Source organism: Lethenteron reissneri, chromosome 49 (genome assembly GCF_015708825.2).
Source record: "Lethenteron reissneri isolate LAM-NWPU_2019-01 chromosome 49, ASM1570882v1, whole genome shotgun sequence".
Lineage (NCBI taxonomy): Eukaryota > Metazoa > Chordata > Hyperoartia > Petromyzontiformes > Petromyzontidae > Lethenteron > Lethenteron reissneri.
Window position 1 is genome coordinate 2,744,667 of NC_083827.1, and position 16,134 is coordinate 2,760,800.

The 16,134-nt window shown below is 48.1% G+C and overlaps 1 protein-coding gene across 1 annotated transcript in view; it reads left to right on the forward strand.

Moving 5' to 3' along the window:
* The window catches only part of LOC133354795 (phosphorylase b kinase regulatory subunit beta-like), a 121,788-nt gene that overhangs the window by 67,205 nt on the left and 38,449 nt on the right, over nucleotides 1–16,134 (forward strand). The window contains exons 11-16 of the mRNA XM_061571914.1: nucleotides 1,848–1,905; nucleotides 3,007–3,084; nucleotides 4,175–4,333; nucleotides 5,245–5,339; nucleotides 11,226–11,281; nucleotides 13,230–13,323. Of these exons, the coding sequence (XP_061427898.1) occupies nucleotides 1,848–1,905; nucleotides 3,007–3,084; nucleotides 4,175–4,333; nucleotides 5,245–5,339; nucleotides 11,226–11,281; nucleotides 13,230–13,323 (540 nt within the window). The remainder of the gene's footprint in view (nucleotides 1–1,847; nucleotides 1,906–3,006; nucleotides 3,085–4,174; nucleotides 4,334–5,244; nucleotides 5,340–11,225; nucleotides 11,282–13,229; nucleotides 13,324–16,134) is intronic.

Genomic DNA, 16,134 nt, shown 5'->3' on the forward strand with positions numbered 1-16,134 from the left:
GCCGACTGAGACCGAGCATGGGAGACGATTACCCGCAATCCCGCAGCGAGAGAGAGAGAAGAACCATCGGCTCAGTTGTGATCACGTGACACTCGGCAGACAAAGCGTATACTGTACGTACTGCTCGTATTGCAAGACATCGCTCGTTTATCAAATTAATATTTCTTTAAAAAAATTGCTCGTCTTGCAAAACACTCGCAGACCAAGTTACTCGCAATCCAAGCTTTTACTGTATACAGTATATGCTCGTTAAAAGTAAAGTAATAGCTTGCTGACCTGCCCGTATTGGACAATTGTGATGATAAAAATTAACTTCATAGCTCATCAGATTCCTCCAATATAAAGCTTCTGATACTGCTAGGTTTCCCCCGGGCTGGTTTGTCACACTGCGGTAAAGGCGTAGTTACAGTTACAATGCACGTGTTTGGGCCATTTGTTCTCTGGCGGCAGTTTTAAAACGGAAGGTCTCGTCAGGATTTGAGCAGAGTTGTGCCTGGTGAATGTCCGAGTGTATGATTCGTCCTTTAGCTGCCACTCTTGTCACAAGCCGAGTCCATTGGCTATCGTCCTTTCAAGTAATTAGTTTTTATGCTCAAGAGGCGATTTAGATTATTTTGCTGCTATAAATGTTCACATGATGAGCCATGCTGATATCAATTTCCACATGGTAAGCTATTATTTGTGGCCAGGTCGCTTCTGAAAAATAAGTGAATAGCTCAGTGGGCTTTACCTTGCTGTGGATTTTACACCTGATGATGATTGCTTGTGTTGCAGTCGAAACGTCGTGAGAATTGTATTGTTTTATATTTATTTTATATTATTATTTCTCTTCTACGTGACTTTACCGAAAGAACCAAGAATATGAATCCCTGCAGTCACGAAAGCTTCAAATCTAAAGATAAAAGTAGTTTAGTTTAGTATTATTTAACACGTAGGCTTTCGCGACCAATATTATTCATAATCAACGTTTTTGGGTTTAGATCGCGTTATTTATAAATGTGTCGTAACCCTCCACCACCCGACACGACCAATCAGTAAAAAAGTGTCACGTTGACAAAAGACAAATAGTTCACTGCTTTAGCCCACCGGTGTGTTGAAGCGTGAAACCACAACATTTACAATGTTTGAGTAGTACGACGTTTCGCTGGTAATTGCATCCAGCATCATCGGGCAATTCGCCAGAATGGCGACACATTTATAAATAACGCGATCTAAATCCGTTATACATAATTATTCAGATTTTGATATATCCGAGTGAAACCCACCTACTCTTTTGCGACAGTCCAACATTGGAGTGGAGAAATAAAACACTCGAGATGAACGGCGAAAGCATTAACCACCTCAGGTGTACTGCCGAAATTTATTGTGATGACCAGTGATAGTGACCCGCGAATTAAACACAGTGAAGTCTAAGCATCACTCACCAGCAATGAAGCCGTGCTCGACTCCGCGACGTTTCGGGCAATGGCCCTACTTCACAGCGCATACGGAGACCTGAGAGGTAGACCGCTCAACCTCTCCACAATGGCCATTATATACCGTACTGTACTTCTAACATATGCTTTCTCTTCTGAAGGCCACAGTGTTCCTGATTGATGCGTTGAGTTGTTAGTTAACTGTGCTTGTGCATCACTGCCAGTGCAGCAGCAGCAGCAGCACCGCCCAAGTGATTTTGTTCCCTTTTAAGAAGATGGCACTCACCTCTGAGTACGCGAGGGGAGCGATTGAAGCGCGATTAGCACGGTTGGCTACGTACGGTGCGAGCGAAGTTAAACGTGCAATGCGTACGGTGCGTAAGAAGTTAAACGTGCATGAACGCAGGCTGTCCGCCGCGGGTGTCGTTGCAGCTGTTTGACGGAATCGAGTGTGAATTCCCCATGTTCTACCTCTTCATGGTCATCGACGGTGAGTGGGTGACCTCACACACTTTACTCAGACCTTTATTTGTTCTTATAATTATGAACCGGTATGTCACTCGTCATGTCACAGTCGTGCGAGATACGGAGCATTCGTGCTTTTGATTCCCCCTCTCCATCCCCCAAGTACTTGTCGTTGTAACTTGTACGGACATTTGTGAGGTGTTAATCGACTATGCTTCACCACGCAGGTCAGTGCGGGTTGGTGAAGGCAGGGAGCATAGACGTTCGACCATAGAAATACCACAGTACAGTACAACATAGGATTTTTCTGCATTGCCCTCTGCTGCCTACCACATAGGCCTGCAGCAGCCCTATGGACAGCCGCTTGTGCGTGGTGGTCGCCCGTCCAGGCACTCCCCAGGATGTGACAACATGGGGTGCATTTTCGTGGACAGTCCTGTAATTTGACCACAAGCGCAGAAGCCATACGTTCCTACACATACCAGATTCACACACGCACACACCTCACCTCCGATTAGCACGTACGGCAGCGTGAAAGAAGTTCAGCATACATACATTGCAGGATGACCCAAAGCCACACGATATGTCTGACTTCATTACCTTACATCCCGCAAACACAACGGTACCGTAAGTCATGGGACGAGAGGCCACGTCCGGCGGGGACAGCCCGGGCAGCACCAGTGAGGCCCACGGCACCCAGGCTGTAATGGGGTCTAGCGGTAGCAAATTCGCCGCTTGTTGCAGGGGTTCAGCGATTAGAATCCAGCGGCCCGCCCCGATCAATGCTGCGGATTTTTATTAAATACGACGCGCTGCCGTCTGCTTCGCGACGGACGTTAAAGATCCAGTGACGTCGTTCGCAAGAGTTGGCGAATTGTGTTGCTGGCACCACGGTCCGAAGATGCAGAATCGGAAAAAATGACACCACAAATGACTCGGTTGAAATCCTCCTGCGAAAACTTGTCAGGGCCCTCCACAAATAAAATCATGAGACTCATTGAGGCGATGTTGGGTAAACAAGCACGATAATCACTGGGTCCTTGACCACGGCATGTTTACTACCAGTTATAAAATGTGCTTGAATGCATGGGAACTCTAACTGCTGAATCTGCTGTGAAATGCGCAGGTGTTTTCAATGAAAATCAAAACCAGACGCAGGAGTACCTGGCTCTTTTGGAAAAGGTTATACTGAAAACGTCTCAAGGTAAATGAAAACAAAAACTAATACGAACCCATGCACTCAACATTTATGCACGCACGTCCAGTTACGAGGGGCCGTTTTCGACTCGGACGCATCTTTTCCACGGCACAAACTGAGCCGCGCCAAGGCCGTGCCGACTCAGCCCGGCGTGGCTCAGGAGGCGGCCAAGTGGTCTTTTTCCACTGCCGAAGCCGAGCCGAGCCGTGCCGCTGACGTCATGTGCAGCGAACGAGTCGAGACACGTGCCAAGGTGACGCGGTGGTGTCGTATTTGAGTTGTGTACCGACTGACGACGTCACACTCAATGAACGTTTCTCAGTATTTCTGCCGCTGGCCCTGCTTGGCCTCAAGCCAGATTCAGATACTTTGTGTGGCCAGCATATCACGATTCTGTTCTGACTTGGCAAAATAAGCGGCTAATGGAAAACCACACGTGCACCATGCTGGCTTGCTGGTGTGGTCCGGATGTGCTTGTGGAAAAGGGGTCTATCGGAGTCGCATTCACATCTTGGCAAATCGGCCAAAACCAGATCGTGCCGGTGACGTCGAGTGAAAAAGGGCATTTGCCAATAGTGCCCATCAATTCAGTTATTAACAAATAAATTTGATGACAATGTTTGTGTTTTATTAAGTGGCCGCACAGCGGCAAGCACACCATACTGTACGGCTATCGATTCCGAGCCACGGCTAACGTCGGTGACGAGTCGTACCAACACCGTGCCTCTGCTGGAATAGCGCTTGCCAAGGTGCAGCGGGCATCAGGATTGCTCCGACCGTGGTTCAAGGTGAACAGGGGAAACCCAGGATCTATCGGATGTCGCACACCGCTGATTGAACTCTGGTCACCAGGGTCGCAGTGCACAGTGCCAGTGTTCCACCACGAGGATGGTCAATGTGGTATTGTTTTTCATGGTGATGATGGTAACAGTGGTGATGTCTACAGGCCACACGACAATACCACGGTGTTACCACGTCTCCGGGGAGTTTGTTGCTTTGATGATGACGATTGTGATCGTGACACTGAGGTTGACGATGGTGGTCATTGTGGTAGTGTTTGTCATGGTGATGATGGTAACATTGGTGACGTCTACAGGCCACACGATAATACCACGGTATTATCACGTCCCCGGGGAGTTTGTGGAGGGCGAGAAGAAGGAGCCGGGCAGCCAGCGCAGATACCCGAGCGAGACGGGGCACGACGGACGCCTCTACCTGTGGGGCCAAGCACTCTACGTCATCGCCAAGCTGCTCGGTGAGGGACCCCTCGCATCAGCAGCAGCTTTAGCATCAGCGATAGTATCATCATCTTCAGCATCATTATCAGCAGCAGCTTTAGCATCAGCAGTAATATCATCGTCTTCAGCAGCATCATCAGCAGCAGCTTTAGCATCAGCATTATAATCATCGTATTCAGCATCAGTAGCAGTGGCTTTAGCATCAGCAGTAGTATCATCATCTTCAGCATCATCACCATCAGCAGCAACAGCAGTAGTATAATTGTCTTCAGCATCATAATCAGCAGCAACATTAGCCTTTTTGTGTAGAGTTTGTATGTCCCGCCTGTAGCTACATAAACACAGACAGAGTGTCGCTGGCATTGGCCAAAACATCATCAATGCGGAGGACCCTCCTAAAAGAAGAGTCGTCAGACTCACTGAAGCTTTCCTGAGTACAGCGACTGTGACAAACAAAATAAAGTGTGATGACGTTGACGGTAGCGATGATGATGGCGATGATGATGACGGTGGCGATGTCGATGGTGGTGATGATGACAATGGCAATGATGATGATGATAATGGCGATGATGATGATGGCAATGATGATGGCGATGATGATGATGATGATTGTGGCGATGATGATGATGGCAATGATGATGGTGATGATGATGATGGCGATGATAATGATTGTGGGGATGATGATGATAATGATGATGGCGATGATGATGATTGTGGGGATGATCATGATTGTGGCGATGATGATGATGATGGCGATGATGATGATTGTGGGGATGATGATGATAATGGCGTTGGCGATGATGATGATGATGGGGATGATGACGATGTTGATTGCGATGATGATGATGATGGCGATGATGACGATGATGATTGCGATGATGATGGCGATGATGACGATGATGATGATGATGCCGCTGTCACCCTGCAGTGGACGGGCTGATCACCCCCCAGGAGCTGGACCCCGTGCGTCGCTACGTGCCCATGGGAGACAGACGCAACGTCAGCCTCCGCTACTCCAACCAGGTGCGGCGCGGACGCCGGCGGTAGTGGCGTCGTCACAACTGCTGGCAGCCGGTGTCAGCGCGATATGGTGGGGGGGGGGGGGTAGAGGGGGTGGTGGGGGGGATTACACCGCATGATATCAGGTCCACGACAGTCGGATCAACCGTTCCGCGAGAATGTCGCTGTACCGCGCTTGTCGTTTGGATTTGTGTTAAATATTAAATTTCGCGATTAAATATTTTAAGAATCTAAATATTTTAAGAAACACCAGTGATGAACGTTCGCAGTCATGGACCTCCTCATCGTAGGCACACCGCGTCACCTCAAACACAACTAACACCAATACAGGAGGTGCTAGGATGTTGAAACGGCAAACAGGCATCAAGGCTGTACGCAGCACACGTACTTGTGGTGAGACAAACAAACACAGCAGGGGGAGCAGCACTTCCCCTCCTTCTCTGCCACCACCGAAAGTAACGTTTGTCACGCGACCAATATCTATTTAAAATTCGTTTTTCAGAACTGAAACTTATCCACGTTAAGTGCAGAACCAAATTTTACGTCACGCTTTTATTTCACGCAATTATCGGTGACCAGGCTGAGGCCCTCAACCACGCCGCGTGTGAGATCCCCGTTTGATGACAGTGGGCGGCTGTAACCTCGATTCGAACTCAGGTTCCCAGCTGTTGCTGGCTCAGCGCTTTCAGCGCCGAGCGAGTCACCTGGCCACCGCTACGACTCCTGATCTTAACTTTGCGTTCCTATTAAATTGTTTTTAATATTTCATCAGGTCAAGGATGACGAACGATCTTGGAAGCAAATTGTTACCGCGGCCCAACACCACGCGAAACATTTTTGAGCAAAATTAATTTGCGTGGACGGCACTTTTCCTATCAAGGAATAAATTCAGCATTGTCTCTTTCGGGGGGAAATTGCTTACAGTGCACCTGCGATGGATATTTATCGTTTTGTCTTATTTATTACTGTATTAACAATGTGAATGGGAAAAAAATTGTCACGAATATTTAATTATCCTCACTGGCATGAGTAATGCGTATTTTGTGTTGAGTTACAATGTTGGTATTATTTACATGCTCGTCTCTTGTCTTTGGGCTGTGGAATTTTTGGAGTGTGCGTGTCTCACGTGTCGATGTGGATGTGTGGATGGAGCGGTGGTGCAGCGGTTAGTGCACCGAGCTACAAACCCGCGGTCCTGAGTTCGATTCCTGTCCACGCCTCACGTCGGTGGCAAAATTCTGAACCGGTCGTGAACCTCCCCTAGGTCGACTCGGCCTTAAATGAGTAACTGTAGTGCAGGTGTAAACATCAGCACTGGATAAATAAATGTGGCCGGGCGTGGTGCTAGCCACACCACTCCCACAGACACTGTGCTGACCTTCACAAATAGCTACATGGGAGTTCTTGATTTGAAGCTTTCCTGACTGCAGGAATCCATACTCTTTGGTTCTTTCGGTAAAGTCACGTAGGTATAAAATAAAATAAATCACGACGTTTCGGGCGCAACACAAGCGTCCATCATCAGGTGGCATTGCAAAGCATTGCTTTCCCACCTGATGTCGTGATTTATTTTATTTTATACCTACGTGACGTTACCGAATAAACAAAGAGTATACGGGAGTTCTTTGTCATTGTCGGTTTGTATGTTTAGTATATGTGAACATAGTAAGACCCTGTTTTCAACAGTAAGGTCATGGGCCTCCCAGAGGGTGACTCAACCTTAAATTAGTACCAAGTGCAGTGTGCAAACATGAGCACCGAGAAGTCGAAAGTGGCGGGGCGTGGCGCTGGCCACTGCATCCCATTTGGCCCAACAGCCTTTGGGGATCAACATTGTTTTGTATTGGGCGAGATCGTGTGGGGGACATTGTCTATCAGGGCTGTAGCACACAACCCTCCACCAACTGATCCAGCAGACTGGGTTTAGTTTGAAAATCGAGTAACATTTTTGTAACAAAAATGTTGTTAGATGTTCGCTCGAGACCTGAGCTCTCGCGTTCATGCCTGACGACGCTGGTGTCATCTTCAGTAAAACGTCGAATAGGATTGTCAGAGCTTTGCTCGCATTTCATCATCCCTCCTCTGGTTTTGCTGAAGGAACTAGAATTAATTGGCCATATTTGCCCCACGTCACAGCTTGATTGGTTTGGCTTTTGTTGTGTGGTGGAGGGTTCGTAGTTCTAACTGAAATTATTCCCGCACGAACTGACCCGAAACGTAATGTTGGTCGCAAAAACCTACATATGAAATGAGTCTTCACAGCTGCACGGGGAGATCGCTGTCTTTGTGTGTGTGTGTGCACGTGTGTGTGTGTGTTTTGGTGGTTTCTAATTTCATTATTCAATGTGTCTGTTAATCTTTGTGTCAGCACTATGTTAAGAGGCAACGTTACCTTCCCTGGCCTTGCCTGTGGCAATAAACAAGCTCATGTACATGGTCAAATAAACACACACCACACACACACGCACGTGGACGGACTTATGTACACACGCATACGATAATATATGTACATAAATATTATTTGCATGCATAAATATACTCGTTACACGCGTTACACGTACACACGTGCGCGCACAACACACATGCATATACACATGCAACAAAGATCTCTCGTATAGCCTTTAAGAGACTGTAGGGGTAAGTGCTGTTAGCGAGCACCTACGAAGGCCGGTAAAGTACACGAACGAGGGGGTAGATGGCCAGCTGCACGCCCTGCTGCCTTTGTCTCCCCAGTACTGATGTTTATACACCACATCAGGTTTTCATTTCAGGCCGTGTCAACATAGGGGAGGCTCTGGATCGGTTCAGATGTTGACCGTGAGCGGGAATCAAAATTCGAGGCCACCGGGTGGAGCTCAGAGCGCTAACCGCTACACGTACCCACGCACACACATTCAGAACACGTACACACACGCAAAACACACGCACCCTCTCTCACGAGGCCACAGTCATTGACACACATTGACAAGTTGTGATTGATTGCACGCTCATTCATGTGCAGCTGGCAGTCCCTCCCCACCCCACCTCTTCCTGCCACCAAAGTTCCATTAATGAGATTGCTGACTTATCTCGCACATTGGTGAGCGGTGGTGGATGCGCGTGTGCGTGTGATGCGTGTCTGTATATGTGTACTTGATGCGATGTGTAAAACATCGCCACAAGGGAGCCCAAGGTGGAAGGGCATGGTACTGGCCACCCACCCACTCATGTGCCATGCCGGCCTTCATAGGTGCTCGCTAACTTGCACTTGCCCCAACAATCTGTTACAGGCTACACGGGGGATCTTTGTCTCTGTTGTGTTAGCCACTCCACCCCCTTGCCGACCCTGGTAGCGTTAACCGGGGCGGCTGCTGGGTTTTAGCGGTGGCGAATTCCGCGACGAGCTCCAACTGTGTTGCCACACGGCCGGAGTGAGGGACAGCCAAATGTCTGGAGGCCAACGCAGTGTTTTTCTTGGTCAGCTGAGCATTCCAGTTGGAACTCATCACGTCCTGAGCCAGTGGTGGAAACTCCTCAATCCCATGGCAGGGACCGCTTTCTCTGCAGGAAACCACTGTTGACTTAACACCCTGCAAGTATGATGGGCTGTGCTCCAACTGAAATTTAAACTTCCGATTGCGAGTCAATAATTTATAAACTCCAGCGCCACCTCGCCACTTTGTGATTGTGAAACCCGAGACATTAATGCACTCAGATAAATGTCCAGTGTCCAAGGAAGCAGCATGGAGGAGTGATTGACATTTGGAATCCTGCTTGTAAGACAGAAAGGTTCGCAACGCAGATCAAACACAGATCAGAGGCATCATTGACACGTGGCCTTGGGCTGGACACATGGTGGTTAGAAGTGACGATGGCCGAGACTGGCGGCGATGGAACCACAGCCAAAGGAGGGAATGCGCGCCAGCGAGAACGACTGCCACGGAGATGGAGCGACGAAATCGCGTCATGGCCGAGAGGTGGATTACGGCAATGGGCAGCAGCGTGGGGCCGGCATTCATCCTCCAACTGCAAAGTGTAAAAGATGAGAACTCAATGGAAACCGTGACTGAAAAGCCTAATGCATGAATTAACGCCGTTCTCAAAGCACCCGCTTGTCGCGAGGAGAGGGCGTGCTGTGTGACCGTGTGAAAACAGGGAACGTGCCAAATTTTTTTTTTTCCTCGGCCGTTTCTGCCTGCGTGCGTCCATTCATGCACGCAGCGTGCGTCCGTGCCATCGTGGTTACGTAAGACTTCGCAAGAAGCCCCCCCCCCCCCCCGTCATGCCCTGTCGTTTTGTCGACCCGTCAATTTATTCCGCTCAAATAATCGTTTTGTCCACCCTGTTGAGGGGTGCAAGCAGCTACAACTGTGGCCGTTGTGGGTTTTTGGGCACCCACCCAGAGGTGTAAAGATACGGCCAAGAAATAGCCACAAAAAATTAGAATGCGTCAAAAAGCACCACAGCCTTTGTGCAAATGCAATAAAGCATTGGTGTTTGTACTGAAGAAGTGTCGGTCGGTGGTCACATTTGTTGAAGATTTTTATTGGTGGTGACGTAGGACAAGAGGACCACAATGCACTTCTTCAGCAACTGCTGAAGGTCTTCTTGGTTCTTTCGGTAAAGTCACGTATAGGGGAAATAATAACAGGTCTGTTGGAAAGACAGCTGTCTTTCCGACAGACCTGTTCTTCACCTGAGGACGGCTGCTTGCGTTGTGGCCGAAACGTCGTGAGAATAATTTTATTATGTTTTATTTTTATTATTTTATTATTTCCCTTCTACGAGACTTTACCGAAAGAACCAAGAAGATGAATCCCTGCAGTCACGAAAGCTTTAAATCGAAATTTAACTGCTGAAGTGCCAAAGTGGCTGTTCGTGTTGTACACGTTTATGTGTTGCTTTTATAAGCTTACGATTTTCCAGCCCACACTATTATTGTGTTACTATGGTGTTTTTCTCATGCTTTACAGATTTGAACGCAAGAAACATCCGCGTTTGTTTTTTTTGCTTGAATCTGCGAATCTCTTTGTTGGGCACGGTGACATAATTGATGATTGTGTTCGTGAGGGGACGGAGGAGCAAACGTTTAGCGCACGGTTAGTGGGGCCCAGTACCGAGTCACTCACCATCCGTCGCATGAACTTAATGCAGTCATGGAGCAGCTACTACTCATTTGTGGTATCACAGATCCATCCAAAAACGAGCGGGAGCCATTCGCCCCAACCTCCACAGTGCGGATGTTTTCCACTGCCGCTCACTGAGTTACCCATGAAAAATTAACGGGTGTTCAACTCACCCCCGTTGAATCACCATCGTCATAATCAGCTGTGGTTAATCCACTGCTGGATGAAGGCGTTACCCAAGGCGCCTTTTATCTCTCGTGATCCGGCGACGTACTAATTCATCATGGGTCCTCACACGAACTTTATCTTGGCTAAAGCGCATTTTGGTGACACTCTTGAAGTCGAGGTGCCATCTCGCTGCTCAAACGAAGCTTCCCAAAATTACCCTGACTGAGGAGTGGAAATTCCACATTCAAGTCCTCACCCAATGAGCAGAAACCTTTTGCTGACTTTAAAATAACAATGCAGCGAAAGGAACATTACGAGCGTCTGTTGGTAAGTTCTGCTAAAATTCATAACAATTTGAGCGGGGCGGCAATCGCTCTTGATGTTATCATAAATGCCGCGGCGGTTTATTTTACAAACAGGTCACGGCGAGAGGTTTGGCGAGAGAGCGCGCCTGGAGATGAGATTGAGCGTCGCTGGCATTGTGCGCGAGCTGTGTGCCTGCGGGTTTGTTTTGGGAGCGTGCAGGGAGCGGGTGTTGTTGTTGTTGTTATTGATCGGCCTCGTCGGAGTCTTCGCGGTGTTTATTCTCTTTTTTTGTGTCGCCCGCAACAACCAGGGGCCCCTGGGCACCAACGTCGCCGTCAACGTCACGATCGTCGCCGAGAGCCAACAGTGAGTGGGAGGGAGGCCTCGATATTCCTGAGGACACCACTGCCAGGACGACGATGATGACCCCCTAGAACACCGTTATGATTACGGTGGTGGTGGTCGTGTTGTATGTATGTAGAACTGTTTTCGCACCGTGCGTAGCAACGCTGAGATCCTAGCCTCGGATTCTGGGTTCCAAGTGTAAGGTGTTGATAGCCATAGCCTGGTCACCTATCATTGCACAAACCACCAACCCCCCACCCCCCTATTAGATTAAATGTGTTATTAATTTATGCATATAATTTCAAATTCTTTCACACTGTAAGTAGCCAACCATGCTAATTGTATGTGCGGGGGAAGGGCAGCAAATAAACACAAAAGCAGTTCTAAAGAAATTAGTTTATGAGTTTTTAATCTGGATTAATTAAAAGTGCATAGCTCCAGTGGCTTCCTAATGTGGGAAGGAAGAGCGTTCCAGATGGCCACAGAAGCGCATCTGAAAGGGCGCGATGTGGTGACCGTCTTTGTTCGATGGCGAGTCAAACAAAAAGGGGTGGTGATTATCATTTTGGTGGTGGTTGTGATGGTCATGGTAGTAGTAATGCTCGCGTTGGTGTGTTCTCGTGATGCAGGTGGTAGTGATGGTGGCGAAAGTTGTGATTTTAGTGTTGATGAAAGTGGTATTTATGGTCGTAGTAATAGTAGTGGCTGTGATGACAAAACTGGAATGATGATGATGGTGGTGTTGATGATGGTAATGGTCATGAGGTGAAAATGGTGATGGTGCTCATGTTGGTTTTGATCGTGGTTGTAGTGGTAGATATGGTGATGGCATTGGTTGTGGTGGTGATATTCAGATGATGGTGTTACAAGTGATGATGAGGTTGATGTGCATGGGAGTGGTGGCGGAGTGAGTTTTTCTTTGTCTTGGAATGCTGATGTTGACACTGCACCAGCCTAGTGGTTCACGCACTGCACAATGAATCCAGCCACATCAGTGGGAACTGCGATCATATCCGGTGCTGGGCCTCCCCTAAGTCAGCTGAGCATTAATCAAGTAGCTGGTGCACAAACTAGGCAAAGACGGGTAGATGTGGTGTTAGCCATACCAACCCCCCCCCCCCCTCGTGCACCGTGCCAGCCTTAATAGGAGCTCGCTGACAGCACTTTCAAGGTTCAAGTTTCATTTATTAGGTATAGCCCTGTGAGCCATGCGGCTCTTAAGTCGGGTGCAACAGCAACAAACAAAATATTAACGGAGAACATCTTAAAGCGACGACGCGCAATAGAAACATCCTGGATAAACCAGCAAATCTTCCACACAAAAAAAAACGCTGAGTGCAAAGATCCCAGTGTGAAGCAAGTAAAACAATAGCAACCATAATACAATTTAGATTACCCATATCACCAAAATAACGCTATAAAAACAATGTAACAACAGTAGTCATAGGAACTGTGATTTAAATTGAACAATAAACGATATATATAACTTGTACGACCAAACTTTGCAGCCATAGCTGGCAGAATGACACTCACACTGTTTGATGTGTGAGTGAGTCAGTGGTAGTGTGAGTGAGTGTATAATGAGTGAGTATGTATGATGAGTGAGTGAGTGTATGATGTGTGAATGAGTCAGCGTATGATGTGTGAGTAAGTCAGTGTATGATGAGTGAATTAGTGTATGATGAGTGAATGGGTCAGTGGTTGTGTGAGTGAGTGTATAATGAGTGAGTGTGTATGATGAGTGAGTGAGTGTATGATGTGTGAATGATTCAGCGTATGATGTGTGAGTAAGTCAGTGTATGATGAGTGAATTAGTGTATGATGAGTGAATGGGTCAGTGGTTGTGTGAGTGAGTGTATGATGTGCGAGTGAGTCAGCGTATGATGTGGGAGTGAGTCAGTGTATGATGCCCCAACACCCTTGTAAAAGGCTACACGGGGGGTATTTATCTTTGTATATTTGACTGCAGCCTGCAGGCGTTCCTGAACACCTACGGAATCCAGTCCCAGACTCCCCTGCAGATGGAGCCCATCCAGGTGTGGCCGCAGTCGGAGCTCGTAAAGGTAACGATCCCCTTCTAAATTGAAACTATAAACTACAAAACTACGTTTTTATTTTACCCGGTATGGTCCACTGAGCTAAATATCTCTTTGTGAAATTACAGGGTCAACAAAGTAAGCGTATCACGTGTAAATGTATAGCCGATAAATACTCTAAACGCACGTTGATTCTAAATGTGGAGCTAAAAAACCGGAGGATTCGCAGAAAAAAAACACGCGTCCACAGGGAGAGAGACATGCAATTCCAAATATACAAGCGTCAAGAGTCGGGATCGAACCCACGACCTGTATACCAGGCAAGGTAGTGAACGTCTTGCTACCGTGGCACCACCAGTGTGGCCCCCGCGGTTCCACTCTCTCTACACGTGGGGGCAGATTCCGTTACCGTATTCTCCAGACCATACGATACCTCTCCTACCCCCTGTATTTCAAATCAGAAGGTTGGGGTACGTCACAAAGAACGGTAGCTGTGTATTGTGTGCATGTCTGATGAGATTTATGTCACTTTGTTAACACCGGGCACACGTTTGGAGTGCATCTTACTTTCTGGAGTGTCTTGTAATCCAGAGAATATGGCGTTTGTGTTTATCATCATCATCATCAACAGCAGCAGCAGCAGCAGCAGCTATTCTCTATCCACTGCTAGATGGACCCATTTCTGTTGAGCAATAGCCTTTTAGAATTTAATTGTTCGAATTTAAATTCAGCCATGATCTATCCGCTGCTGTGTGAGGGTCTTCTCAAGCCGTCACCATCCATCACGGTCACATGATGCCACAATCATAATAATAATAACGGTCATCTTTATTTTATAACGCGTCTTTCGAACCGACATCTCAAAGTTCTGCACGCACAATTAATAAACACTACAATATAGTTACAATCCATTCAAACAACAGGCTAAATCAATCCACCCAGCTCCTGCGAGAGAGCCAATTTCGTCACTCCATCTCCACACTTCATATCCTCCCGGCCACGCTTACTCCATTGGCTGCCGTTCCACCGCCAGTCTCGTCCATCGTCCCACCACGCCACCGCGCGTCTGGCCCAAGTCTCCTTTACTTTCCATGCAAAAATAAATCTACGTCTCCTTTTTGCATTTGCTCCCAAATCACCGTGTCCCTACTCTCTGTCTCCCAGTGCGATGCAAAGCGTGTATCTCTGGAAACGCTTTTTTGCGCACTTTTCAGCTTCTGTTCTGTTTTCTTCGTCCGTGTCTCTTAACATTGGCACGATCGATCTTTATTTTTTGTTGTAATTGAACACGAGCATAAATCGTGACAAAGGGAGGGGGGGGGGGGCGCAGAAATTACCTGGACAAAAGACCTCAACTCAACACTCCTGGGTTTAGGGGAGGGGACAAAAATTGGACCTCACTGTTCCATCCGTGTGGGGACCGCGAGCGGGAGCATTAATTTTTTATGTGAGGAAGGGAAGATGAGGGAAGAGCGACAAACGACAGGGAGGGGGTAGAAGGGACATCGAGGGGGATGTGGAAGGGGGAGAGCACTTAACATAAACTGCAAAGCAAAATGGCGAACACGCGCCGAGCGAGCGTATCAGCAGCTAAAGCCCCGCAGGGCAGTGACGAACTCCTGTCCATCCTCTGAGGAGGGGTAGAACCCCAGGCACATGTGCCCTCCCCGACGGATCTTTATTTAAAACAAGCGGAGAGCTTTCGAGAGCGCTCCCTCCAGTGGAGGCCGCTTGGGCCAGCAGTGACAGGAGCCAAGCAATTGCAGCGCTTCGCTTTAACCTTTCGTGCAGGCATTGGTGACCGAGGCTGATGCCGTTACGCTATAAACTAAACTATGTTTTTATTTTACCCGGTAAGGTTCACTGAGCTATGTAGCCTTTGTCTCCCCTATACCGATGTTTACACATTGCACATGGTACTCATTTGAGGCTGAGTCGACCTAGTGGAGGCCCAGGACTGGTCTCTGGTGCTGGCCGTGAATCGGGAATCAAACTCGGGTCGGCAGTTTCGTAACACAGCGGGACATACACACACACGCACACACACGCACACACACACACGCACACACACACACGCACACACACGCACACACACACACGCACACACACATACGCACACACACGCACACACGCACACACACACACGCACACACACACACGCACACACACACACGCACACACACATACGCACACACACGCACACACACACACGCACACACACATACGCACACACACGCACACACGCACACACACACACACGCACACACACACACACATACGCACACACACGCACACACGCACACACACACACGCACACACGCACACGCACACACGCACACGCACACACGCACACGCACACACGCACACACACATACGTGCACACGCATGCACTCAAGATCTCCACCTTAATTGGAATTGGCGCTCTCTAAAGTAGCGCAGGACAAGTTTCGCAATCATCAGGCATGTGCAGCGCCCGTGTTTCTACACTCTTTCCTGGCCACCCCATCGTCATCATCATCAACATTTTTTTTTATATTAAACAATGTTTTATTTGATCAGGTAAGGCCCACTAAGCTATATCGATCTTTTTTAGATGTGACCTGGCCACAAATGATAGCTATTTGAGGTGGCTTATCGCGTGGTACTTGATAGCAGCAGCCAAATACTCAAACGCATGTTTCTAAATGCGGAGGAAAACCCGGGGGACCTGGGGAGACATCCACGCGACCACAGGGAGAACACGCAAAATCCAAATATACAGGCGTCATGGTCTAGATCGAACCCACAACCTCCTGTATGCCAGGCGAGGTAGTTAACATCTCAGCACCACGGCGCTTC